This window comes from Canis lupus, chromosome 12 (assembly GCF_003254725.2).
Source record: "Canis lupus dingo isolate Sandy chromosome 12, ASM325472v2, whole genome shotgun sequence".
NCBI classification, from domain to species: Eukaryota; Metazoa; Chordata; class Mammalia; order Carnivora; family Canidae; genus Canis; species Canis lupus.
The window spans coordinates 27,427,667-27,455,314 of NC_064254.1; the positions used below are offsets into that span (position 1 = coordinate 27,427,667).

General features: G+C 39.6%; 1 protein-coding gene and 1 long non-coding RNA gene across 4 annotated transcripts in view; one reads left to right on the forward strand and one right to left on the reverse strand.

The window, feature by feature from the left end:
• Positions 1-27,648, reverse strand: part of EYS (eyes shut homolog) — a 1,522,493-nt gene that overhangs the window by 54,586 nt on the left and 1,440,259 nt on the right. Inside the window, exons 34-36 of the mRNA XM_025419151.3 lie at positions 19,851-20,033; positions 4,325-4,491; positions 3,348-3,492 (exon numbers count right to left, since the gene is read on the reverse strand). Coding sequence (XP_025274936.3) covers positions 3,348-3,492; positions 4,325-4,491; positions 19,851-20,033 — 495 coding nt within the window. The remainder of the gene's footprint in view (positions 1-3,347; positions 3,493-4,324; positions 4,492-19,850; positions 20,034-27,648) is intronic.
• On the forward strand, positions 1,001-27,431 carry LOC112641823 (uncharacterized). 3 transcript variants are annotated; one of them, XR_003124865.2, is made up of 6 exons: positions 1,001-1,060; positions 1,516-1,843; positions 10,908-11,064; positions 23,060-23,114; positions 24,096-24,220; positions 26,788-27,431. It is a non-coding gene; the product is annotated as an uncharacterized LOC112641823 (long non-coding RNA). The 3 variants fall into 3 exon arrangements; XR_004804452.1 differs by lacking the exon at positions 23,060-23,114; XR_004804451.1 differs by lacking the exon at positions 1,516-1,843.

Here is a 27,648-nt window from a genome sequence, read left to right on the forward strand (position 1 = left end):
GTACGAAGTAGGTCTGTCACTGAAACCAACAGATCTTAGAATATTGATGAAAGCGATGGATCTTCTTCCCATAAAATGCACATGGGCACATGCATGATTGTATATGCGGTTTTAGAAGACCCAAGGACCCATTGAATCCCATTCACGAACCTCACTCAACCTGAGACCTCCACAGCTTTGGAATAGATGTAACTTTGGGGGGGAAGGCAGAAGAGAGAGTCTTTCTCTGCCTGGTATATGTTGATTACTCCGGAGAAGGGTTAAATAACTTCAGTATCTTCATAAGTACTAAAGGTTATAGGGAAATAACAGCTCATTATGAACCATTTCCAGAACAAAAAAAAAATGGGCTTTATCAACAGTAAGGATTTGTATTTTAGACTGAGAACTGCTGGATTAGAGTCATTTTACACTAGGAATAGGAAAGCCTAAATCATATAATCTTTTACTATGTGTGATTTAATCGCCACTCTAAAGACAAATGTGATAACTTTAGTCTAAGTATTAAAATTTTTCATGAAAGTCTGCATTTGTTTTGTTATGATTAATTAATATACTGGCTTATAGAAATGCAAAATTTTACTTATTTATTATTTTTTTATTTTTTGAAATGCAAAGTTTTAGATTCCATCATAAATATTTTGATGAGGTAGTTCTACCATAGGGTCCAGAAAACTATATATTTTTTAAGATTTTATTTATTTATTCATGAGAGAGAGAGAGAGAGAGAGAGAGGCAGAGACACAGGCAGAGAGAGAAGCAGGCTCCATGCAGGGAGCCTGACGTGGGACTCGATTCTGGGTCTCTAGGATCAGGCCCTGGGCTGAAAGCAGCGCTAAACCGCTGAGCCACCCGGGCTGTCCAGAAATCTATATTTTAAGAAAATTATCCTATATCATTCTTTACAGACAGTAGAGCTCAGCTTTTGGGAGTCAGAAGCTTGTGGTACTGCTGTGATCTGCTTGTTATGGTATATTGGTAACAAGTGTCTATACTTTGCAGAATGGTAAATGTGAGTTTATCAAGGCGGAGAGGCAGACATCAACAGAGGACTCAAGAGGTAAGTGTGATAAGAGTAGGAGATTTCAAGGTCATGGAACTTCCATGAGACTGGATTAAGTGGCAGTTGCTAAGAAGACCTGCCCAAGACTTCTATCCTGAGAACCGTGGCAGCTTATGTGGCTCCAGGTATGTGCAATCCTAGCATTTCTGCCAGAGGAAGGGCCCACTCTGCATGCTGAGCATAGGTCACCGACACACTTAAGGAAAAAAATGACAGGTTTGAGGAGAGCCTCTGTTCTCATTAGCAAAGTGTGCAGAAAATTTGTAATAGGAGGGAGAAAATTGCACGAGAAAACCTCAGGAAGCACTGGACTTCAATAAATTTGACAATCTCAAATTCTATGACAACAGGTTAGAGTGCTAACAATAGTAAACATACATTGAGTGTTTCTTATGTATTGGTTTCTGGGTTAGGCACTTAATATAATTATTTTATTTTATTGATTAACTCAGGAGAACCCTATGAAGTATATATTTTTCTCCTCTGAGGAGAAAAGAGAAAAAAATGGAAACACAAAGAGTTTGAATAACAGGCTACAAGTTAGGTCCGAAGCTGCTATGTGGCAGTGCCTGAATCTGAAGATGGCCTGACTCCAGAGCCTGCACACCTAACCAGTGTCCACACGAGAAAGAGGAGAATGAGTGGAGCTGTGCCACCTCCCACCAGCAGCACCGTCATCATCGCTAACACAAAGCAGACTCTAATCTTGTGTTCTCTCACCATTAACTCAATATCAGAACTACATAGCAAGAGAAGTGCTATTATTATTCCATTTTACAGGTAAGAGGCACAGCTAGGCACTGAGAGGTGACTAGCCAAGGTCATGAGGCTTGTAGGTGGCAGAGCTGGGGTGTGTATCCAGCCAGTTGGGTTTCTGCGTCTATGCTCTTATCCTTGATGGTACACCCAGAGTATTTATGTAAGCATTTGTCTGTGAATAAATGACCAAGTTTTGATGACCCCTCCCAGGATCTCCACTTCACCGAGTAGATGTGCTTCTTCACATTCATAAGTTTACCCATCCCTTTTCGTGAATATAGTGTTTTCAAGAACTCATGGATTTGTCATGCCCTTACAATCCTTTTCAGATTATCTCCTGCTGAGAAAGAACTGTCGAATTATTATATTTAGCACAGTGCCTTAATAGGCTTTAAACTCTTGTATAAGACACCCTTCTGAGAATCCACACTGATGACATAATCAAAGAAGAGTTTTCTTGGAGAACCTTGGCAGAAGGAACTCATTTTGCTGGAAGAGGATCTTGTATGATGCTGGATTGGCTGTGTTGCTTTCACATGTTTCACATATGTGGGTTCCTACATCCGTGTTTAGGCAGAAGTCGGTGAAGGTGAGGAAAAGGATGCTGCCAGGCAGGCAGAGAACTCAAGTGCCTGAAATGGCTGTTGATGGCAGCTCCTATCTTGCAGAGATGTGCATCACATCCTGTCCCCATTCCTTGATTCCGGCCAGAGAGTAGGTTGGTCATGGGTGGGTGGCTGAGGACACTGTAACAAACAGCTCCTTGACCAAATATTCTGAGACTAGGATCCATCAAAAAGCTTAGTCTCACCAAATGCACTACTATAATAATTTGAAGCATGTCTTTATTTTATAAGTCTACTAGAAGTCAGCTTTGTGGGAGAAGTTCTGCGTCTATTTCCCTTCCTGAGCACAGGGAGACAGACTGTGGTCATACAATTACTTGCTCAAGCATAATAATCCTCTTGACGTGTGGTGGCCTCTATGGTCCACACCTTGGTGGTATGGATCAGTTAGCTGCAGTCTGTCTCTCACCTTTACATCAAATATATTCCAAAGTTAGTTGGAGTTTCAATTTTTACTGTGATTCCATGAGGTTTATCTTGCTTGCTCTATATTAAAAAACACCCTGTATAAAAAAAAAATTAGCCATGCCCCGATCCTCCTCGCCATAATGCTCTACATTTCCTTTTTCCCCCTACAGAGTTTATCAGCTCATACTACTATATAATTTACTTATTCATCATTTTTAGTGTTTATTGCCTTTACCCCATTGGAATGCAAACTCACAAGTGCAGGGATCTTTGTTTTCTTTACTGAAACATACTAAACATGTAGTACATAGGTAGGAAGCGATGAATAAACAGTGACTGAATGCTTTCCATTAAAATTAAACTTTGATTAAGTCTGATTAGAAAGCAATTCATTTTTCTAGTTTTGGAACTAGAAATGTATTATTTAAAGTTTTTTCTTGTCTCAGAATTTGAAACTGGTAGGTAGAGTGTAAAAACTATCCAAGCCTTACCTTGAAAGCCATTTTTAAAATCGGCTCCATTGGGTAAGAGATCTGGTATGTATTCACTGTAGCCACCTACATAAAACTGACTGACGACATTGAGACCAACCAGTCTTCCCGGGGAGATGATGGATTTATTTTTATGATCATCTACCTTCAAAAGGAAAAGAATTCAAAACCTATTAAAAAAGGAATTAATTCCCAAGGGTGAACTGTTAAGATACTGTTTTGTTATTTCCCATTAACTTGGCATGAAAAATTCACAAAGACCTGAATTTTGAAAAAATAAAAAACACCTCACCACTCTATTCTTTGCTTCTCTGCTGGTGTCTGTTACCATGGATATATTAATATTGCAGTGATGGTTTTGCATTTCAATCATAATCACAGTTCTCCAAAGATCAGGAGCTGGCATCCGGCTGGTCTTCCTCCTTCTACCCTTGCTCCCTCCCCTTCCATTCTCAATACAACCACCAGAGTAATTTATCAAAAAAAGTTACTCCACTGTGGTACTCAACCCCCCTTCTTAATTTCTCAGTTGTTCTCCATAGCTCTTGATAAAAATCTAACTTCTTAGCATGACATCGAAGTCCTTTGATAATACAGACCTGGTCCACCAACTAATCACCTCTTTCGCTCCTCCCTACCCCAGAGCCACACTGAACTACTTGCATTCTTCAACACACACTAGCTGCTGTTGTTTTTCTGAACTCCTATTTATTTGCAGTTGTGCTCAAGCCTCACCTTTGTAGGGGAGCATTTCCTGAGCCCTCTCTCTCACCTTATCTACATTAGTCATCCCTTTTACTTATCCCCACACCACTTAATTGCAAGCATGCTTCTCATCCTCAGCTGTGAGCACTGGTCTGTCAACTGCATGGGGCAGGCAGCGCGGGCCTCTTGCCTCTCGTCTCTATTGCACAGGTCCAATGATATATGGCAATGCTCCGCAAAGCTGTGGGATAGATGAAGGGATGACATTTTACCTTCAGCCAGCCCATCTGGAGGAGCCTCCCCAGACGGACTGAGTGGATGCCAAGGCTCAGATCGAGGGGATCACTGCTGATACTTGCCATGCCCGATCCCAGGTTGTAAGTATAAATGACACTGCCATTGCGCAGACCCACAGCCAGGAAGTCATCGCCGTTCAACCCTGGGATGAAAAGACATGTGAGGCATGCTTGCTGAGAGATAATTCAGGTTTCTAGTCAGCTTCACTTTATTGTCTAGTTCTGAGGTATAGACCAGCATATAGGAAGGTATAATAGACATGTAGCCTCTCATCGGCACTCAGGTATGTCTGTGTCTGGGTATTGTTGTTCACACCCTTAGAAATTTTGTGAACACCGAAAAGTTTTTCTTTGAAGCCACAAGGGTTCTTGCCAGCTGAGGGGAATGATCAATACCTAAAACGTTGGGATTAACATCTCCTTTTTGTTTGAATGAAATTCAGTGTACACTTTACAATACATAGAACTTTATAATAGAGTAGAACTGCTCTGATAGTTGAGGAGATTCAATAAATTGAGATAACCGAGTATCAGCTTCGAAAGTCTATGATTTGAAGAGAGTTTTAAAAATTGTATTTCCATAATTGCTCAGGATATGCTATAATTGTTTTCTTACAAACGCTCTTGGCCATACCCCCATGACCACTTAAAGATGGGTTGTGTCTATGTTCCCTTTTCTCATTCTCTCTCCATTAGCTCAGGACCATCCATAGAGAACAGTGAGGACCCAGAGCATTCAGAATACAGCTCATACAGACCCGTGGAAAAAGGGGAAGGCGGTTGGAAGAGAACCAACATCAGACACTAGAGAAGGGTTCTGGCAGTAGGTCCGGTAGCATATAGAACACTGGAGATGGTCAATGCTGCCAGCAAGTGGGCAGAACAAACGTAGGTTAAGGCAGAGCTTTTGAGTTAGGTGGACATAGGAGGTCTGTCCACAGGGAGGAGGAACCCAAATATATCATTCAGTTTCTGAAAGGTGTGTTTGTGGACTTAATACTGAGGTCTGCAGGTAGGAAACTAAGGCAAATACTTCTGCTCAGACGAAAAATATGAGGCCTGATAGAAGTAAGAAGTTTAATCAGTGAGCAAAAAAAGCAGAAGTGAGTCCTTGGACATGGACAAAGTTTGTTGTGAGTGTGCACAGCCTCCCTCTCCTACACTTTTAAGGTTGATGTTGTATGCTGCCTTGGCCTCTGCTGTTAGTCTAAGCAAGGTAAAGGAGAGGAAGATCTGCAGCGGGGGGGGGGGGGGGGTTTCTAGATAGTGTAGAGAGATGGGCTTCCCAAGGCATTGGAAAATGGAAGACAAATATTTAGAAGTACTTGAATCTACCTGTGCTTTTCTCGTGGGTCTGCCATGGGCTGTGAGCTGGGTTATTTTTGGAAGCTCATCAGGTGAGCATGATACGCAGCCAGGGTTGAGAGCCCCAGTGTACGATTATTATTAGTATTATTAGTATTACTACGACGACGACTACTGCTACTAATTATACGATTATATACTAGTATTATTAGTATTAATAGTACTACTACTAATAAGATAAATGTGTTGTGTCTAAAGACTGCATAGGTATGGTGCTGACCACCCCAAGAGGTTATGCTTTCTATTTGAACCACAAAGTTGCTTCCAGCACAGAGAGGCAATGGTGATCTTAGAACTTGAAAGATCAAGGAGCCTTCGCATTCCTTTCTTACTCTCATTACTTCTCTGCATTGGCTAATGATTTACACTGAAAATGGTGACACTGACCTAAAGGGAGAGAAGGGAGTCCATAGATATATTTCTTTTCAGTCCTTCCTTAGCCCCCAGTAAGTGAAGGGAGAGAATGTTGACAGAACATGGGTGTTTCAAGAAGTGAAATGAAGATAAGTTGACTTGATTTTGTGCAGCATCTCTAGCATTCTGGTAAGAAAAATTACACATGCAGGTACAAGCTACAAAATACCAATTTTGGTGATTCTGCAAATGAGTTAAATGCTCTGATATTTGCATTTTAAACCGGCATTTCATGATATAAAAATGAATGATAAAAGTCTTGTTAATAATTTAGTATTTTAATTTTTCTTAACTTACACTGAAATAAATAGCAACTAAAAGACACCATAAAAGGTTGAGAGACCACTGAAGAAAATAAATACTTTCAGTACCTCTAATGGCATTTTTTCTTTGCTTTTTAAACAAGAGACCCTGAATTTTCATTTTCTAATGGGCCCCACAAATTACATAGCCATGCCTGAGGGGGGAATCTTTGTTGCCTTCATATAACAAACTGGGAGAGAAGAGCAAGCAATGAAAACACTATTAATCTGTGCATCTGAGGCTGTTGGGAGACTCTGTAGGTAGATGAGGTGCTAAGACTTGTGGGGGCAGATCTGCGTCAGGGTTTGTGGGGTGATACTGAGGTACATATGGGACCATTAAAGGTCACATAGCTGCTAGGTGGCAGAGCCTGCATCTAAAGTCACCCTGATGCCAGAGACTATACTCTTAATCACTGTCCATGTAGCAGAGAAAAAGAAGCATGTGTCTGGCTGGAGCTGTGCCACCTCCCACCACCACCAGCTCTTCCTGAATGTTCCTTTCTGAGGAATAAGGGGAATAATAATATCTCTTAGGAGTTTTCTAAGGATTAAGTGATATTTAATATCGGTACAGTGCCAACCCAGCACATGGTAGGTTCTCAATAGGTGCATTTTTTTTTCTTTTCTCCTTGACTAGGCCTGACCTTAGCTTTGTATATCCTGTTTTCTTCTCCTACTTCATCAGTACAAAGCCTGGGAAGCAGGTATGCTTGGCCCTTAGGCAGGAGCATGCATCTGTTCTCAGTTAACCTTTGGGGTCAGGGACAACCATAGAGTTTTTCTTTTTTCTTTTTCTTAAACCTATAGACTGATTGTTTCAGTGCATTACTCTGATCTAACTGAAATTTTTTTGAGGGTCAACCATGTAGGTGAAGTGAAGGGACTTGTGGGTATGTTTGTTAGCAACCATTTATATGTCTTATGTCACTTTCCTGTGACATTTACTGAAGTGAAAATTTCTTGCCTTAAAGCATGTAATAATATTAACAATGACATATTTCAAACAACTACCACTAATTGAATTGCAGACTCAAATTTAAGTGTTCCTTTATCACATTACTCTATGAGTAGCTCTGAGAAATATTTGGGCAATTTCTATTTTTACATTTGTCAATTGACAAAGTTACAGATGATATTTGGCATTTATACTATTAGAGATTTTTAGTGATTGACACAGTGAGTTTGTTCATAAAAAGAATTGGAACTAAGCTCACTTGGCATGCAGAACCTAAAGCCAGAGTGAACCTTAATGAAACCAGGCTTAGGAAGAAGATTTTCAGACAAAGCAAGGAATATTTGTTGGATATTATTTAGTAGCTGATGCTAAGAAGGAAGGATTTAGTGAGATTATGTTGTGTAAGTGGTAAAGGGGGAGGAAGGAAACAATAGGAGATAACTTTGGATGAATAGTAGCTATGAATAACAAGATCTAGGAAGCGAATAGAAATCCTTTTAGAATGTACAGCAAAAAACTAAAACCAAACAAACTTGGTCTCTCTTTGGCTAGAAAGAAGAGTCATTATTCAGTTCCACAAATATTGTTTAGCAGAGAGCTATGAAGTGGGCCATGTGTTGGAGAACCATATTTAGCATTATAACAACTCATAATGTTGCTTACAGGAGATCTCATGGGGGAAGAAGATGAGATGCTGTGGTCAGAAAAGCATCTGGCCTCATAATGGACAGAGAACAGTGACTTAGCAAGAGAAGCAAGGACAGTCTAAATAAAGAGAGGGATGGTGGCCAGGGTAACAATGATAAATAATGGAAACAAAGGAACTCTTGTACACTGTGGATGGGAATGCAAACTGGTGCAGCCACTGTGAAAGTCATTATGGAGGTCCTTCAAAAAATTAAAAATAGAATTACCACATGACCCAGCAATTCCACTAGTGAGTATTTATCCAAAGAAAATGAAAACACTAATTTGAAAAGATACATGTACCCCTATGTTTACTGCAGTGCTATTTATAATTGCTGAGATATGGAAGTGTCCATTGATAGATGAATGGATATAGGTTATGTGAGATACACGCACACACATATAGTAGAATATTATTCAGCCGTAAAAAGAATGAGATCTTGCTATTTTTCAACAACATGGATGGACCTAGAAGGTATTATGCTAAGTGAATAAAGTCAGGCAGAGAAAGACAAATGCTACATGATTTCAGTTATATATGGAATCTAGAAAACAAAACAAACAGACACACAAAAGAAGCAAAAACAGGCCCTTAAATATGGAGAACAAACTGGTGGTTATTGGAAGGGAGTAAATGGGGAGATGGGCAAGATGGATGAAGGGGAGTGGGAGGTACAGGCTCACAGTTATGGAATGAGTAAGTCACCAGGATGAGACATCCAGCATAGGGAATGTAGTCAATGTGGTTCTGTAATAGTGTTGTATGGTGACAGATGGCATCTACACTTGTGGGCATAGCAACCTATGAATCATATGAACTGCTATGTTGCATACCTGAAACTAATGTAAAATAGGGTATCAACTATACTTCAATTAAAAAAAAATGGAAACAAGGTGAAGGATGCTGCCATGGATTATCTGGAAGGAAAGATCAAAGAGGTTGAACTTTACTGGATTTGCTTGTAGTTTGTTTTTAAACTTAAAGGTTTGGGCAGCCCCGGTGGCTCGGTTGTTTAGTGCCACCTTCAGCCCAGGGTGTGATCCTGGAGACCCGGGATTGAGTCCCATGTCAGGCTTCCTGCATGGAGCCTGCTTCTCCTTCTGCCTGTGTCTCTGCCTCTCTCTCTGTGTGTGTATCAAATAAAAAATAAATAAATAAATAAATAAATAAATAAATAAATAAATAAATAAATAAAATCTTAAAAAAAAAAAAAAAACCTAAAGGTTTTAGTATTTATACCAGCAGCTCTCCAACCTGGCTGGACCATATCAGTATAGCCTCTGATTAACTTGCAAGCATGGACAGGAAGCAGAAATCTATATATAGAAGGGAGGAGGGTATCAAAGGTTTCAGATAGTAAGCCCAGGAAAAATCATACAGGTCACTTTGACCTGAATGAAGAGAGAGACAAAAACAGAGAGAAAATAGGTAGACCTTAGTAGCGTGCTGGCATACCATATGGTGATTGTAAAGGAATTTTTATGAGAAAAACACCAGGCAAATTCAGTAACAGTAATTAGTGTTGGTCTCATTAGCTTCACCTTGAAGGAAGACCTGCAGAAGAGTAGCTAGTGGTTGGAACCACTGACTCATCAACAAAATCCTTAAAAGGAAGAATAAGACTCATGTATAAAAGAATTAACCCAAGCCTATGCATTGGAGATAATTTCTGGGAGAACCTGTCTTGCTGTTTCTCCCACTGATTTTGGTCAATTACTGTCTGTTGTAAATCATAAAGCTGAATGTACATATGCTCTCACTTGGTCTGCTCAGAAGGATACCCCAGAAATCAGAACCACTGGGCTGCAAAGAGGTAGAAGCTCGGGGATGCCTTGGTGGCTCAGCAGCTGAGCATCTGCCTTCAGCTCAGGGCGTGATCCTGGAGACCCGGGATCAAGTCCCACGTTGGGCTCCCTGCATGGAGCCTGCTTCTCTTCTCCCTCTGCCTGTGTCTCTGCCTCTCTCTCTCTCTCTCTCTCTCTCTCTGTGTCTCTCATGAATTAAAAAAAAAAAAAAAAAAAAGCTCATTCTCAGGTGCCCTGGTGAGGATTCAGAACTGTTGGAAGGCTTTTCCTGGGATTCTTGGGCTGTTCCTTGGTTGCTCTAAGGGGGCATATTGGGAAACTAAAACATGAATATAGACAGTTCTGTAAAATACCTGTGTATTTCAGTGCTCACCATACTTAAAGGTTATTATTGAGCCTTTAAAAAAAAGATTTTATTTATTTATTCATGAGAGACACAGAGAAAGGCAGAGACACAGGCAGAGGGAGAAGCAGGCTCCATGCAGGGAGCCTGATGTGGGACTTGATCCCGGACTGGGCTCACACCCTGAGCCAAAGGCAGATGTTCAACTGCTGAGGCACCCAGGCATCCCTCTTATTGAAACTTTTATGTCACAGAAGCATGATAATTCTTGTTCAGGTGTCCAACAACCTTTTAATTCCAGTAGAAAAAAAAACTTTCTGAAGTATTTTATTTAGGATGACATTTTGATTTATAACTACAGAAAGCAAATGTAATTTGTATTATTTCTTCAAACTATTCTTCCAGTTTGGTGAAATATTATCATGTATTAAATCTAATTTACCTCTCTCAAAATGATACTGTACCTGGAGCCCGCAGAGGTAAGCAGTGCCCCCGTATCACAAAGGCTCTTTACTCATTGAACTTCTGGCTGCCCATTTCTCCTTCTCCCTCTCTTTTGAAAAAATGGTGATGATAATACTGTCACAGGACTGTCGCTAGCAATAACTTAGAGTGTTTTATAAGATCTTTGCAAATAGATTCAGAAATTCTAAGTGACAAGTGGATTTTTCTTTTCCCTTCTAGCTTTCCTGTCCTGAGTGAAAGAATAGATGGGAGAGGAGTCACCAAGATGATTCTGTGACTTTCTGGTCCAATGAAACCTGCTTGGCGAATGGTTCCTGGTTCCTGGTGGGAGTTCTTTTCTGAAAAGCCAGTCCTTGTGTACAGATACTTTGTGAGGGTATGTGACTATTATTCTAGGGCTTATAAAGCTTTTATATTTCTGAAAGAAGAAAACTGCCTTTTAATTAAATATTCTTGACTTTGGACACATAATTAAGCTTTAGTTGACTGTTCAAATGGTCATGAGAGGGTCAGAGAGGAAGCTAAATTCGATATGAGTAAAGAGAGAGGTGTGAATGATTTCAGCAAAATAATGGAAGGAGCTTATGAAATTAGAATGAAGCTAACGTGATGCAAAGCAAAAATATATCTAACTTGATGTGTGAGAAATAAGACCCAAGAGAATGAAAGTCTCACCTACTGGAACAATATATATTGAGTGGTTCAAGATTCTAGATATTGAAGCCATTTTTACTCCATATTCAGTGATGATATCTGCTTTAGTGGGTGCTAAACTAAAATTAAGATGACTGGAGGTTTTGGGATGCCTAGGTGGCTCAGTCGGTTAAGCTTCCGACTCTTGACCTCAGCTCAGGTCTTGATCTCAGGGGTCATGAACTCGTGCCCCATGTTTCTACGTAAAAAAAAAAAAAGATAAGTGGAGGTTTTTGAATGAAATCATAAGGAGCTTACATTCTCGGTTTATCTTATGATATGTACTGTACAGCTTCTATTTTTATTTTTTCATTTTTTTTCCTCTCTCTTTTTTAAAAAAAAATTATTTATTTTAGAGGAGGACAAAGACAGAGTGAAGGAGGGGTGAGGGGAGAGGGAGAGAAGCAGACTCCCCACTGAGCCAGGAGCCCCACACAGGCTCAATCTCATGACCCTGAGATCATGACCTTGAGCTGTAAACCAAGAGTCTGATGCTTAACCGACTGCAGGACCCAGGTGTCCCTGTACTGTACAGCTTGTACACCAAATCATAGTGGCAAACTTTCAGCTTCCTGTTCTGTAGATATGACCATTAAACTAAAGATATTCTAGAGCTCTGAAAGCATCAGAACCAGGCACAGCCCTGTGCACAATGTTCCTTTGTTAACCATTGTGTACAAGGAGACCATGTAGTTTCTACTTCAGGAGATTAAATGATTAAAATGTAGGCAATGTAAACTAGCTACTGTTGTGGCCAAGTCAAGATGATGTCCTGGCTTCCAGCTGTGCTGGTGAACAGACAGTGAGGGAAGGATGACAGCAATAACCAATGCAACGTTGTGCTCAAAGCACATGAGAATGTGATACACCACATTTTCTGAGGCTACACATGGCCCATATTTTTCTATGTTTTGACCAAAAAGAGCTGAGACTAGAAAAAGTGGGAAGTCTGGGTCTCTCTTGCTGTTTGCTGTCAGAGATGAGATAATGAAAATAAGGGATGTAAACACCAGTTTGTGGGTACACTTGAGTTTCCATAAGGTGCTCATTGGAGGTGTAGAACAAAGAGTGAAAATGTGGGCTTGTAGTGGATGGATTTGCAATTTGCCCTTCGGATGTTCTTTTCTGAGATCAAGTTTATGCACATTGAACTATGCATGAATGAACATTCCCTTCCATATAAATTAAAAAAGGTGTGGGGGCTCCTGGATGGCCCATTTGGTTAAATATCAGACCTCTGATTTTGGCTCAGGTCGTGATCTCCAGCTCTGCTCAGTGCAGAGTTGGTTTGAGGATTCTCTCCTGCCCCTCTCCCTGCTTGCACGTGCACTCTTTTTCTAAATAAATAAATAAATAAATAAATAAATAAATAAATAAATAAAATATTAAAAAAACAAAAAATAAATAATAAAGGCCAGAGGATTTGCAGGGATCTACGTATTTTTGTCATTTCAATGCTCTTTAAGTACTGGTCAAATGTGACAATTTTCATGTATTTCTCAGTCAGTAATGTGAATTAGTTTTGGACAGCCATAAGAACTCAAATTATTTAATAACTCCGACAACTTTGACATCATCGTCCAGGATATTTAATTTCACAACAGTTAAGATTTGATAGTTTGAGGTTGTCAGGAAGAAATTCTCATAATTTCTACTCATTCTGATGAGATTGCAGAAGAAAATAATGAACATTCTTCTATAGTAGAAAATATTGGGTCAGAGCATACACTGTCAGTTATGTTCCAGAATGCCTCAGTACAATGGAATTGGGAGATGTGTTATATTAAGGAATTGGCTACAACCTGCTCTCTCATTCATCAGGCATCTTCCTTCTGCCCTATCTGAATCAAAGCTCTATAAAAAACAGGCTGAGCTGATTGGATTTTGTGATGCGCTCCCCCCTTCATTTTTCTTTTTCTGTACTGTAGATGACATTCATTTCATCTTTTCCCCCAGAAAAACATCAAGCTATATTTATGCGCTCTTATTTCTGTTACAGTTAATAACCAAGGGCTTGAAGTAAATAAGATATTATTTGGCATGAAATATGAGGTAACCTTTCCTAGTTAATTACTGCAGCATAGAAGACCTACATGCTAGGAACTGACAGGAAGCTATGCACACAAAGCACTTAGGTACATAGATCAAAGAACCAGAAGTTATATACGTTTTTTTGAAAAATTGTATCACTGTATTATACCTTTTTAATAAAGGCTAATGTTGAGATTTTAACTTACATTTCAATGATGTGAACAGAGATACATGTGCCCCCTCTATCCTTTATTTAGGCCCTACCTTCTTCACTACAGTCCACATCAATCTTGATATACAGTATTACAAGCCAACCAGAATAGTCTCTGTCTTCAGAGAGTCTTTCGGTTAGTGAAAGAATCAATAAGTATGTAATTATTGATTTCTCACACAGTGCCAATCCTGAGAATGATGCAGTTGGGGATACAAAATATATTAAAGACAGGGATTGTCTAAAAGGAATTTAAGAAAGACTGCTAACTCTGGGAAACGAACTAGGGGTGGTAGAAGGGGAGGAGGGCGGGGGGTGGGAGTGAATGGGTGACGGGCACTGGGTGTTATTCTGTATGTTAGTAAATTGAACACCAATAAAAAAAAATAATTAAAAAAAAATAAATAAAAACCTGCACATGAAAAAAAAAAAAAAAAGATTAAGATTAGGAAATTGCCACTATTTTAATGTTTTTGATTTATGAATTTGGTAGCTTCATATGATTCGAAGTCGTGGTTGTAAATGACAAAGAAGTATATAATTATTATGGGACATAAACTCCAAGTTCTAAAAAAAAGAAAAAGAAAAAACCAAGTTCTATATATAGGCTTTGTGTTGATAGGCTGTAAGGAGACCCAAATTCATCGGAGGATGCTGTGGGATCAAGCCCTGAGTGGGGCTCTGCACTCAGTGGGGAGTTGGCTTGAGGACTCACTCCCTCTGCCCCTACCCCTGCTCGCATGTGCACACTCTCTCTTTTCAAATAAATAAAAATATTAAAAAATAATTTTTAAAATTAATTAAAGTGAACTGGGTCAGGCATTCCAGGCAATAGAAGCTGTAAAGATAGAGGTATGAGGGCAATGGAATAAACTGGCTGCTTATACAGACTGTTGGGCTGGGGACTAGCTGGGCTCAGGCTGGGAGGGAATGGGAATGGAAATGCCAGTGGGGCTGCTCTAGTGCTAATTGTAGAGGACTAGTTGAAATGGAAGGCTCACAAAGAGAAGCACACTAAACAAATTCCTTGACTGTTCTACTTGGATGAGAACTCTACTTTCTGAATTCCATCTTTGGTATCAGTTATGTGCCTCTTTTCATTCAGTGATGTCTATGTTCCTGATATGCATGCATGAGACACTGTGATGGATGCTATGTATCCTGGACATGGCTTCTTAGCTCTGATTTAGTATTGTTAGTTAACAAAATCTTAAGTACATACATGTTGTGACTCCCTGAATCGATTTTAAGTTTTAGTGTAACAGGGACCATGGATTTTTGCATCTATTCTTTAAAAAACTGTAATGGGTATCTACATGTGACAGCCACTTTAGTTATATATATATAAAAAAGCCATTGTTGTGGTTCCCAAAGAGATCCGGACACAAAGAAGATAGGATAACAGTTCCCAGCAAACTGTAGTGAGATTAATTAATTCTTGAATTTTCCTGAAGGATTAAAGACTTCAAAGAATGATCTTTTGAGCTGTGTCTTTTAGGATAGAAGTATTTTGGAGGCATGAAAGTGAAGTGTGGGTGGCTTAGGAAGATGGAATAGCCTCGGTAAAAGCATAGAAATGGAGGACATGGCAACATGATGCAGAATGTTCACATGTGCCAATACAGCCAACTATAGGGCAGACTGAAGGAAAAGGAGATTGTGCAATAGCCAGGGGCCAGATAAATGTCTATACATATTATGTAAAGGATCTTATTAGGTGTGTACGTTGTGATGAAGCATGCTGATTAGGCAAGGTAAGTTTGGATTTGAATGTTAGAATGATCTGCTGTAGCAAAGTGGGGAACAGAGGGGAGGAGACGCATGACTGGCAGGGAGCCTGGGAAGAAGGCTGTTGCTCCTGCAATAGTCTGTGATAGACTGGGCCCAAATGAGGAGAAGAAAGAGTCAAGAAGCAGAAAATACAAAAAGCAACTGGGAGGTAAGATGGACAGACTTTGGAGTTTGATAGAACATGGGCGACAAAATGAAGAGAAGACAATATTCATAAGTGTATCACCAGTACCTAAAAGAATGCCTCATTGAGGGCGCCAGCAAATATTTGTCAAAATGAATAAAGGGAGAAACCTAGATGACTTCTGGGTTTGTAGCTGAAGCATAATGTTTATTTATTTTTATTTTTTATTTTTATTTTTTTAAGCATAATGTTTATTAATGGCAGTTGCCTGCAGAAGGGATAAAGGAGGGGAAGATACTGTAATCACCTGTGGACCACTGTGGGACATGGTGTGGTTTCCAGAAGAGCCAAACTATAAGACGTACACTATGAGGGAGTAAGGCGTAAGGAAGGAAGAGGAGCTAATAAAGGAAATGTCAAATATGACTGCAGAAACACAGGAATGGGATTAGGTTAGGTTACAATCACAAGTCAGGAGAGACATTTTCAAGTGAATGTCTGACAGGGTGATTTGTCCAGTGTTCAATGAGAATGAAATCTGGCAAAATAAATGCTTAGCTTTGGGAAACTTGGAGGAATAACATCAGTGTTGGGCAATGAAGGTCCTTTGCCTCTTTATATGGATGTGTCAGAAATTAGAGGTTGGCTTACATTTTATTTATATAAACTCAAGCTTTGTGCATCTTTTAACCTGAGAAAGACAAAGGCGGCATGGGAAATGGTGATTTTAGTGGTAACAACCAACGAGCAGGTAGGAGACTGATGTTACCAAATAATTAAGAAACACATCTAAGTGTGGAGATAACACTGTTAAAAACACTGACTTAGGGGACGCCTGGGTGGCTCAGTGATTGAGCATCTGCCTTTGGCTCAGGTCATGGTCCTGGGGTCCTGGGATGGACTTCTGAATTGGGCTCCCCGCAAGGAACCTGCTTCTCCCTCTGCCTGTCTCTCTGTGTCTTTCATGAATAAATAAAATCTTTTAAAAAAAAACCAAAACACTTAGATCATAGTTTCTTACATAAAATAAGACAACAGCAAATTGTATGGTTGATATTAATTATATCCATTATATTTTACAGGAATGTGTATTTTTTAATTAATAATTTTATGTGACATAAATTGATGAGTTATCCCAACATATGACATTATGGGCAGTAATTACATATCTCAGTCCTTTTCTAAATATGGTCTAATTTAGCTGGTCCCTGGAGGTTTTGACTAGTTGCTCTCAAACATTATTTACATAAAAAGCACCCAGCGTGCTTGATAAAATTCTATTTTTTTTTTAATTCAAGAAGGTTTGGGAATTAGTATTTTAACAAGCGCCCTTATGTGATCATGGCACAGGCATGAAGAGGTCCTACTTAAGATAACTCTGCCTTAAAAAGCTCTTAAGTGCCTGCTACCTGCATTTTTAAGCTGTGTTCTTGTTCCCCCAGGTGGTTTCATGTAGAATTGCATATTTCAGATTTTTCATTTTCACTCCAGAGGAAACAGCTCCACAATATACCTGTTATTTAGTCTTTATTTAATCATTCTATAAGCCTAAAAATACAAATGCAGAATGATTGAACATTCCGCTCCTTATCTATTGAGCAGATGACTAGAGAGGACCAAAAAATGTCACAAGAAAGAGTCCACATTTTACAAATGCTGTGTTAAAAACATTGCTTTTTGCTTGTCTGTTTTTGTTTTGAAATTTTTGAAGGATTCTTCCTGGAAGAGTACTGGGGAATTAGTTGGTGGCAGCATTTGCACAGGCAAGTGTTTATCCTTTACTTGGGTTCTCCTGAATCTTTCAGAATTTAGAAGATTCGTTTTAAAACAAGAGAGACACAGGTCTTCAATGCTCATTTGAATTTTTCATCAGCCAGGCTTTTTTTGTGTGGCTTTTTGGGTTCTAATTAAAAAGGATATAATCAGGGGCGCCTGGGTGGTTCTGTCAGTTAAGTGTCTGCCTTCGGCTCAGGGCATGATCTCAGGGCCCTGGGATTGAGCTCCACAGTGGGGTCCCTGGTCAGGGGGGAGTCTGCTTCTCCCTCTCCCTCTGCCAGCCGCTCCCCCTCATTGTGCTCTCTCTCTCTCTCTCTCTGTTAAATAAATAAATAAGTAAATAAGTAGGTAAATAAGTAAGTAAGTAAGTAAATAAATAAATAAAATCTAAAAAAAAAAGGATATAATCAAAGGACATATGATGGAGGATGTGTGGAGTAGAGTCAAGGGTAAAAATTCCTTCTTTTTCCCCTTCTTCCCTGCCTTCTGGCAGTCACTCAGCAGATATTTGAGAGGCTTTGTGGGCAATGTGGAGATACCCGGGACAGCATTTTTCTGAGAGAGAAATTTAGCAAACCAAAGTTCGTAACAAAGGGTGTGTGCTCTAAGTGCCAGGCACACTCTCAATGCCCAGAGGCAGGGAAGGTTGACCCAATGGATGGGAGGAAGGTAGCAATGGGTTAAAGATGGGTTAAAGATCTGAACTGGAAACCCCCAAGAACAGCTACTTTTAAAACCTTTGTGTGGCTGTGTTGCTGTCTTACACGTCATGCAATTATCTGCTTTTGTGGCAGTTCTCATATTCATTCATTCAGTACTGGTTATGGGTCAGGCGGTGTGCTAAGTGTAGGTGTATAAAGTCGAAGACGACTGGCTTGGTCTCTCTCCACACAGAGCTCCCATTCTAGGAGTGGAAACAGACAAAAATAAACTATCTAAAAAATAGACAAAAATTCTAAATGGAGGTATAGACTTTAAAGAAAACAAATAAGCTGTGGTAGAGACTAACTTGGATGCAGTGTGATAGCATCTACTTTTGTGAAGGTGGCTGGGGAAGGCCTCCCTGAGAAAACGGAAGCTGCCATGTGTACTGAATCCCATTCTGTTTTAAGTGCTTTTCTCGTATGAACTACGTTAATCCTCACAACTCCATTTGAGAATGTATAATTATTAGACCATCTGACAAGTGAGGAAATAGGCATAGAGACATTGAGTAAGTTGACACATAATCTGTCGGTGTGGAGACTGCATCCAAGTCTACATGCCCAGGCCTCCCCGCCTGCTCTCTTGACCGCTCTGACAGCCATCTCCAGTCAAGGCGGAGGAAAGAGCCCATACAAAGCCTCTGCGACAGGCAAGTGCTTGAGCCTTAAGGCACTGCAAGAAGACCTGTGGACAGGGGCACAGGGCTGAGAGAGCTTGAGGTTGGAGATGGAGACAGGGGCCTGATCCTGAAGGTCCTCTGAGGACATGGTAGGGAGGGTTGGGCTGCATCCTCAGTACAGTGGAAAGTCACAGGTGGCTTTTAAGCAAGCCTTTAAAACAAGTAACTCTTGCCATGACTCGGAGAATGGACTGCAGGTGGGGAAGGCTGGAGGGAGATCAGCTTCCAGGAGGTCATGCAGTTTGGCAGTAGAGATGGGGCCGAGATTCTGACAGACTTTGGAGGTGGAGTGAACAGCACTTCACATGATAAAGTGCCCCCCCCCCCCATCCTCCCAGAAGTGGTCAGAGGCTGACACCCCACCCAGCTCCTTTCAGAAATGTGTTAATACAGAAACCACTGTTCCAAATTAGAGCAGTCACTGAACGAGTCGAAAAGAACAGAATATGTTATGTACCTAGCACAATAGAACCACTGATGGTTGAGAGAAAGGTCCTTTTCTGGTGTAATATGTTGATTTCACAGATGAGAATACTGAACTCAGAGAAAGTAGGTGATTAACTGCTTAACTAGTCAGCTACCGACTTGGGAGTAAAATATATGTGCTCTTCCTTGATTCCACACAAGATGTAACTGGTTTCTACTTAAAACAGACAAATTTAACTTATAAGTTGATTTCCCACCAATACTAGGACATTGGAGTAGTATATCACAGGCCGAGCACTTTCTTAATTACTCACTTCTTCAATTTGGAATGGTTTCCTTTGAGGGCAACCATTCCCATTTCACAACACTTGGTGAAATGGTGTTCCTTCTGAGAATTTCCCTTCTCTCCTTCTATATGGAAACAGAAAGAAACAGAGGAAAGGACAAGTTAATAAGCTCACCTCTCATGTGACAATTACCCTTTTCTGCTCTCCTGTTTGCCTGCAGGAACTCTTGCCCTCGGTGTGAACAGGGCTCCTTCAGAAAGGGTCAGGGAACTTTGGAAGGCATTGGATTACAAGAAACATGCTTGAGGCAGAAAACAGGAGGAGGCTACATTTAGGCAAATGTCTCCTTTATCCACAGCCAATTAGAGTACCCCTGAAAAATTTTCTAAAGTATTCTTAAAGGAGCTAAGCAAGTCCTAGAGGGTTCAATTAATCTTACCATGGCCCTTCTGTCCAGTGAAAAATATTAAGTTATTTTGCAGTGCCGAGTGATTATTTGCCAGCTGAAACTTCAAGTGGAATTCATAACCGAAGCTGATGTCTGGGATCCGTGAATAAGCCAGGAATGAAGTGTATCCAAAGGCATCTGTGCCACTGAACCTGGGCTCAGTAATATTAATAGCTGTGGAAAAACCCAAACCAAATTGTTAAAATAAACCTGCACATGTACTTGTAAAAGGAGGGTTATATTTTGCTGATGTATCTGGCCAGAGACTCTGTTTACTATCACATTAATTAGACTTAAGTGCCCTTCAGCATTGAGCAACTAAGTGACTCAATGGGGAATTTCAAAACCAGAACAAAGGAAGTGCAGTGTTTTGAGATCCTGTATATAAACCTTTCACTCGCATACCCTTTATACATAATGAAGAATTTACTTAAAAAAAGAACCCCTATATTTTGAGGAGTAATTTTTGAAATAAAAAAAGATCACCGGCAAAGTATTTGCCCAGGTGCTTTGTATACATGATCTGACATCTGAACACTGGCTGTGACTTAGACAGGAACTCAACAGCTTGAAACTCTGCTTTTCTAGTCCTGCACATCCGTGAGAGCCAAAGCCATAGGTCGGGGTGGGAAGGCCAAGACATGGGCAGGAAACAGATCGCTTTCCATCACCATGTTGTCGATGACCAGAACTGTTCTTTAAGTAGAAATCTTTGTTTCAAAAAATATGTTTTTTCTTGTTCTGTTAAGATGCTTGTTAAAAAAATGAAAGCATGGGTTTCAATAGGACTGAAACCGTAGGGAGATTTAGTAGAAACCGAAAATGGTTAAAAACGAAGTTCAAGAGCCAGTGTGGACAAAATAGAACTTAATTGAGGGGTACTCTTAGCCAGCTAGGCTCTTTTCATCCTGCCTCTAATCTTGTTTCCAACTTTTCTCTTTTACTGCTCTGTTTTGTTTGTAAATAGTCCCAACTGGCTTCTATTTCCCCACTGCAAAAGGACCACAGGAAATGGGAAGGGGGCTTTTGATCCCTATCCCTGTCGTCTGTTAGGGATGGTATTCCCAGGTTAAAAGATGTTTCTAGGATTTATTTTTAATAGTTGAAGGCAGCTTGATAGAGGGAAGAAGAGGTTTTTTTGATTACCTTATATTGCTCTCTTCTTCTCAAGAGATGTTGCCTCTCCTGGGAAGTTGTAAAACTAGAATTTTTATAAGCCTTAAGAAATATCCTCACTCTGGTACCTAATGCTTAAAACAAAACACTTGTTATATCTGGTTATAATTGTTTATACAGCAGATAATTGTACTATCCTGGGAAAAGTGATTCCACTTATTAGAGGCTTTTATTTCTGCTTGTTTCATACAACTATTCAGGTAGGGTAACTGTATGGAATCAGCTGAATAAGATTTCACTACAATCTCATTAGTTTAGGGGCACTTGGGTGGCTCAGTGGATGAATGTCTGCCTTTGGCTCAGGTCAGGTCGTGATCCTGGGGTCCTGGGAGTAAGTCCTGCTTTGGGCTCCCCGCAGGGAGCCTGTTTCTCCCTCTGCCTATGTCTCTGCCTCTCTCTGTGTCTCTCATGAAATAAAATCTTTTAAAAAAAACCTTATCAGTTTATTCTTTGGATAAGTGTTCTTTTTCCCCAAACTCACCAGAATCCAAAACATGATTGTGAGACATATCACCTCTTATATTTATTTTTTATCTAATGAAGTAATTTATGGTTTGTGTTCCAGAGGCAATACATCTACGGTCTTCCTATCAGGGATTTTGCTTGCAGTAGTACTGTAGGTAGGATGGTTGAAGGAAATGAAATGTACTGGAATTGAAACAAAATAAAAAACCGAGTGTTTTGATGTTGCCATTAAAAAAGACAGTATTCAACTAAATGCTAAAATAGAGGAATTTTTTTTAAGTAATGACTCAACAATATTTCTTCCAGTTTATAATTTACAACTGGGACTACTTATCGATTTAGTACTACATTTAGGTTAGATCAAGAGATATACCTTGTAGGTATTTCGCTATCAGATTCTATGCTAGATGCTGGTAACACATAGATAATAAAGCACCATCCTAAGCCTCAAGGAACCAGTGTGTGGTCAATTAATGTATCCACATGAACTGGATGGAAAGTTGAGTTGAAAGCTGATGAGCAGCAATTTACCTGGCAGATGAAAAGGAAACATCATTTCAGGTAGAAAGAATAGCATATTTTCAGGTAGGGAGGCCCAAACAGTGTGTCATACTCGAGCAGCTCACAGCATATGTCAATTTTAGAATGAAGTTTAAAAAGGAAAAGTACAAGCAAATGTAATGAGATAGTCAGATGAGGGTCAGATTATGAAGGGCTTGATATTTTCTCTATAATCTTTGAGTGGTTGGGCAATGGTCAGAGTTGCCTCTTAGAAATATCACTCTAGTCATGAAATATGAAGGCTGGATTAGATGGAGAGAGTGAGGACCAAATTTTAAGAACAAAAATGAGGACTTTGATGACACCAAGAAATCTAACAATGAGCTAAGCTTACACTGAATTGTAAATGTGAGGAAATATATAGGTCAGTCATGGAAAAAGGTAATGGTGTGGTATTTATATAAACAGTGAACAGAAATGTATCCAATAAGAATAAGTTTATAACACAATTTCATACCACTGAAAAGAAGGACAATGTTTACTGAAGACTGAAGATAACTATGCCCACAGGAAAAAATCCATCACACTCTGCACATTTCTTAGTCTAAAGCTACACCGTCAAATAATGTCGACACTCACCACATGTGGCTGTTGAGTACTTGAATTGTGGCTAGGTTGGCTGAGATGGAGAAAATAATGTAAAATATTTTTTTTTCCAAAAAATTTATTTATTTGAGAGACAGATAGAGAGACAGAGAGAACGTGAGGGCACGTGCTTGCAGTGTGGAGAGGCAGAGGGAGAGAGAGTCTTAAGCAGACTTTGTGCTGAGCATGGAGCCTGATGTGGGGCTTGGCCTCATGACTGTGAGATCATAACCTGAACCAAAACCAAGAGTTCAATGCTTAACCACTTAGGTGCCCCAAGAATATAAAATATGTTATTAATAATATTTTATATGCATTAAATATTGGGTCAAATAAAATATATTGTTAAAATAATTTTCACCTGTCTTTTTTATTTTTAAAAATGTTGCTACTAAAAAAATGAAACTACACAGGCAACTCATATTCTACTGAATAACTCTGTAGAAAGAATCACATGCCTCTGGGCAGGTAAGTTATTTCTCTAAACTGTTAGCTATGATTTACATCAAGGGGCTCTGTTTTAGCAACTCTGAGCCTGTGAAAAGATGGGGTTTCCAAGGGAAGAACAGGAATCAGGAGAATTGGACAAAGAATGTCTAGCCCACTGTGAAGAATCCTCTGTGTCCCTTACCCACACTGTTTTCATCCTGCTGGTTTAGGCCGGAGAACACGGAGGGACCCTGATTAGACAAAGAGGACTTTCAACCTCACAAATGATTCTTTCCAGCTCTTGGAAGTAAGCCCTTTATGATCTTCAACCAGGCAACATTTGGTTAATTTGATTACTCTATTACACAAATTCCCAAATCAGACTTCTAGAAGCATCAGTCGTCATCAAACCAGTAGAATGAACAGATTGTAATGGGAATATTTTAGGGCTATTAAATGAATTTTTTTTCTTTTGTAACCCCTAGTTGCCTCATGGTTTCCATATGTGAACTTCTGCATTTTTTCTTCAGTTCTGTTAAAGTTTTAGCAATAGACTGGAACCATGAGGAAGAAAGGGGGGATGTTGGGATTTGAACTAAGTATTAATTATTTACTATGTGGAGTAAGGGAACAAAATCACTAACAGCAGTCTGGGAACATTTCAGGCAGTCAAAAAGCCTTATGTATCTCAACATCACCTAGGGTCATTAAAAATTCTACCAACCTTCAATGATGGGAGAACATCTTAATCTTTTTCTATAATATCATGCTCGTTTGCAGGCTTGTTGTGAAATCTTTGTACAACATATTATGCTCATGGAATACATTTTAGCAAAAATTACCACAGAAAGGGTATAAACTTCTGTCTTCTAGGAATTTCCTGTGGCAAAATTTCCTCATTCCCAATCAGGACAGAGAAATAGCACATGGTTGTTTTAAATGTACCTGTACTTTTTTTTCTTTTAAAAATATCCTGTGGTTAGTCCTCTTACCTGAATTATTGACTTTTTTTTTTAATAGAGGTGACCAAGATGAGCTACTGGGATGTGGGAAGAAGACAAATAGCGGCCAGACTCAGAATACCTTCCTTTTGACTCTGCAGTCAGAGATGCCTCCTGAAGCCCGCCGGCTGGCGGGGACATGAGGTATTACACATCTTGGTGATGGAAGAGAGGCCACTCGATGTAACCAGCTCAGACTCGATTTTGGATTTCCTTACTTTCTAAGTAAATTTGGGCAAGTTAACTTCTCTGTTTTAGTTTATTCATGTGTAAAATGAGAATAGTAACAGTATCCAACTTCTTGTGAGGGTTGAGAAAAGCATGTGGCTGAAGGAAACACATCTGAACTAACCACAAGTCTCAAGTGAGTGAGCCTCTTGCACAAGCTCTGTAATCCTACCCCATTTTCCCAGGCAAGTCACTAAAGCAACTAATTTATACCTCCTCTTCCCCCTCTAACATCTAACATTCATTGTTTCTCAGTCGATGATTTTGCTTCTTATTTCATTGAGGAATGTAACCTAAGAACAGAGAACTGCCCCATTCTTCTGCCATCAAACCCGCCCTGCCTCAGAGCTTTCATCTGGATTCATATATTCTGCCTTTTTTTTTCTGGTTACAAGGCTGACTCTGCCTGGGTATTGAATCCATCCTTCATCTGCCCTTAGAAAGGCATCATTCCTGCAATTCTTTTCCATTTCCCGGGAGACACCAAATTCTTCTTCTTTATTGAATCATTCTCTTCAACATTAAATATGCTAAAATCTCTCCATCTGAAAGACTGCTTCCTCAACTCCTCGGTCTTCTCTACTACTCCTTGTTTTTCTACCATTCTAGTAAGAGTCTCCTAAAGAGTATCTGTGTTGACATTTTCTTTTCTTTCCTTCTTTCCTTCTTTCCTTCTTTCCTTCCTTCCTTCCTTCCTTCCTTCCTTCCTTCCTTCCTTCCTTCCTCCCTCCCTCCCTCCCTCCCTCCCTCCCTTCCCTCCCTCCTTCCTTCCTTCCTTCCTTCCTTCCTTCCTTCCTTCCTTCCTTCCTTCCTTCCTTCCTTTTTTTTCTTCCACCCATTCATTCTTGATTTCTTTCCAGCCAAGTTATCCTCTCTCTTTCCTTTAAAACTTCAGATGTGAAGGTCATGAGTGACCACCATCTTTTAAAATTCAATGCTAATTCTCTGTTTTCTTCTCATTCAATATCTCAGGTGCAGTTGACACAATTGATGATTTCTTTCTCTTGAAATGCTTTCCTCATTTGATTGTCATAATATCCTTCCTAGTATTCTTCCTGCCTTCAACTGCTCCCTTCATTCTTCTTTCTTTCAGTTGTCTCCATTTGCCATCATTATCTCCTCGTATGTACCAACTACAGGAGGATGCCTCCTGAATGAGAGTCTTTATCCTTGATTTTTTATAAGTGCTCCACATTCATATATCCCACTATCTACTAGATATTTAATATACATTTGTATGACCAATAGGAATCTCAAACTGAACATACACAAGACGGAACTCTTTATTCTCATATCTGTATCACCTCTCCTCCCAACCACATCTCTTCCCCAGTCTTCTCTGTCTTTGTTCAGAACAAAAACTAGTCATAACCTTTTTAAAAAAATTATTTATTTATTCATGAGAGACACAAGGAGGGAGAGAGAGAGAGAGAGAGAGAGAGAGAGAGAGAGAGAGAGGCAGAGACACAGGCAGAGGAAGAAACAGGCTTCCTGTGGGTAGCTCAATGCAGGACTCAATCCCAGGATCCTGGGATCACACCCTGAGCCAAAGGCAGATGCTCAGCCACTGAGCCACCCAGGTGCCCAACTAGTCATAACCTAAATTGTTTCTTTCTCTGCCACATCAACAGATGACTGGAAAATCCTATTCATTTTCAAAACATACCCCGAGTCTCACTACTTCTCACCACCTCCATCAATACACCAGAGCCTACTGCACTATTCTCTCTAGCCTGGACTACTGTTGGCTTCTTTACTAGTTTCCCTTGCCACCCTTGTCCCTTGCAGTCTCTCTTTCATACTGTAGCTACTGTGGACTTTTAAAAATTAATTGCATACTTAAAAGTCCTCTAGTGTTTTCCCTCAAATTTAGAAATTAAAAAAACCTGAACTCTTTAGCATAGCCTCAAATCCCTACTCTCTGTATTTATTTTATACCCATTTCTTCTTGCTCATTCTGCTCCAAACCGGCTAACTTCTTTGTGTTTCTGAAACAAACCAAACACGCTCCTAGCTTAGAGCTTCTGTTCCTCTAGTTTCCAATGTCTGAAACATATTCTCCCCCAAAAGATGCATGGCTTGCTCCATTACTTCCTTCAAGGCTCTGCACAAGTATCTCCTCCTCACAGGGGTCTTCCCTAACCACTCTACTAAATTATTAATTCCTCCTACCCCCATTACTCTCTAGTTCTTTAACCTGCTCTGCTTACCACAGCCTTATTACATTATATACCATTTGTTTATTTTTTACTGTCTCTCTCCCCAGTTAGATCGTTGGGCTCATCAGGGCAGAGATTGCCTGTCCTTCACCAAGTCCAGGGCATAAAACAGTGCCTGGACTCAGGTAGGGATAGGATACATCTTTATCAAATGGTTGAGTGAACGTGTATAAAGGGTTTACCGTAGTGTTGAAAAATTAGTGACACTGATGTTATATTTCTGCTGTTATTGTTTATTTAATATCTTAATTGTTCTGTTCTTAGGTCATTAAAGAAAGAACTGGATCTGTTGGATGAGTTTGGGAAAAGGAATTTCTGTACCATCCTACCAATGCTAACCATTGCTTGTTTGCTTTTCCCCCCATCTTTTTAGTCATTTGCTTATAATGAATATTTTTGGATTTTCGCAAAGATATTAGAATCTCAGTTTTTCAAATGTGGGCCAAAATTCAAATAATAATTCTGTATTGATACTGGAAATCAAGGAAAAGACCCCCAACTTCACAAATCAGTTGTTTTTCATAACTATGTTTCAAACATAACTATAATTTCACATGCTTTTTCTTTTAAAATTGTTTTATGTTTAATATTTGATAATAATGTCTTTTGAACTTTAAGATTAAAATACTAACTTATGTTTCTTGGGGGCAATTGATAGTTATTGACAGAAATTTTTAGCTTTTCATGACAAAATATCTGTATGATTCTCTCACAATCTTGTTTGAAATTTTATAATATGGACTTGGGAAAAGTTCCTTAAGTTCATTAAAGAATTCTTGAAAATGTACAGTGTTTTCAGGATAGACTGTGTTGTCTAAACTATTTTTCTAAAATAAAGCTCTTTGCTCTATTTTTATACAAATACAAAAGACAAGAAGAAAACAAAATAAAACTATTGTTGATTTTTACTTGGATTCTGTTTTCTATCTAGGCCATTGTATATAAACTTAGCCGACTGGACACCAGGGAGCGCTGAGCTAGTAAAAATGCAGTTCAGTTCTTCCCTCTTTTATTATGTATTTTAATGAAGCAAGCAGATGGTAGATGGATTTCCCCCTGGAAACTGCTGAGTTTGAAAGACTTTGGTATGCCAGTTTTGCAAGAATGGTGTTTAGCAGCATAGAC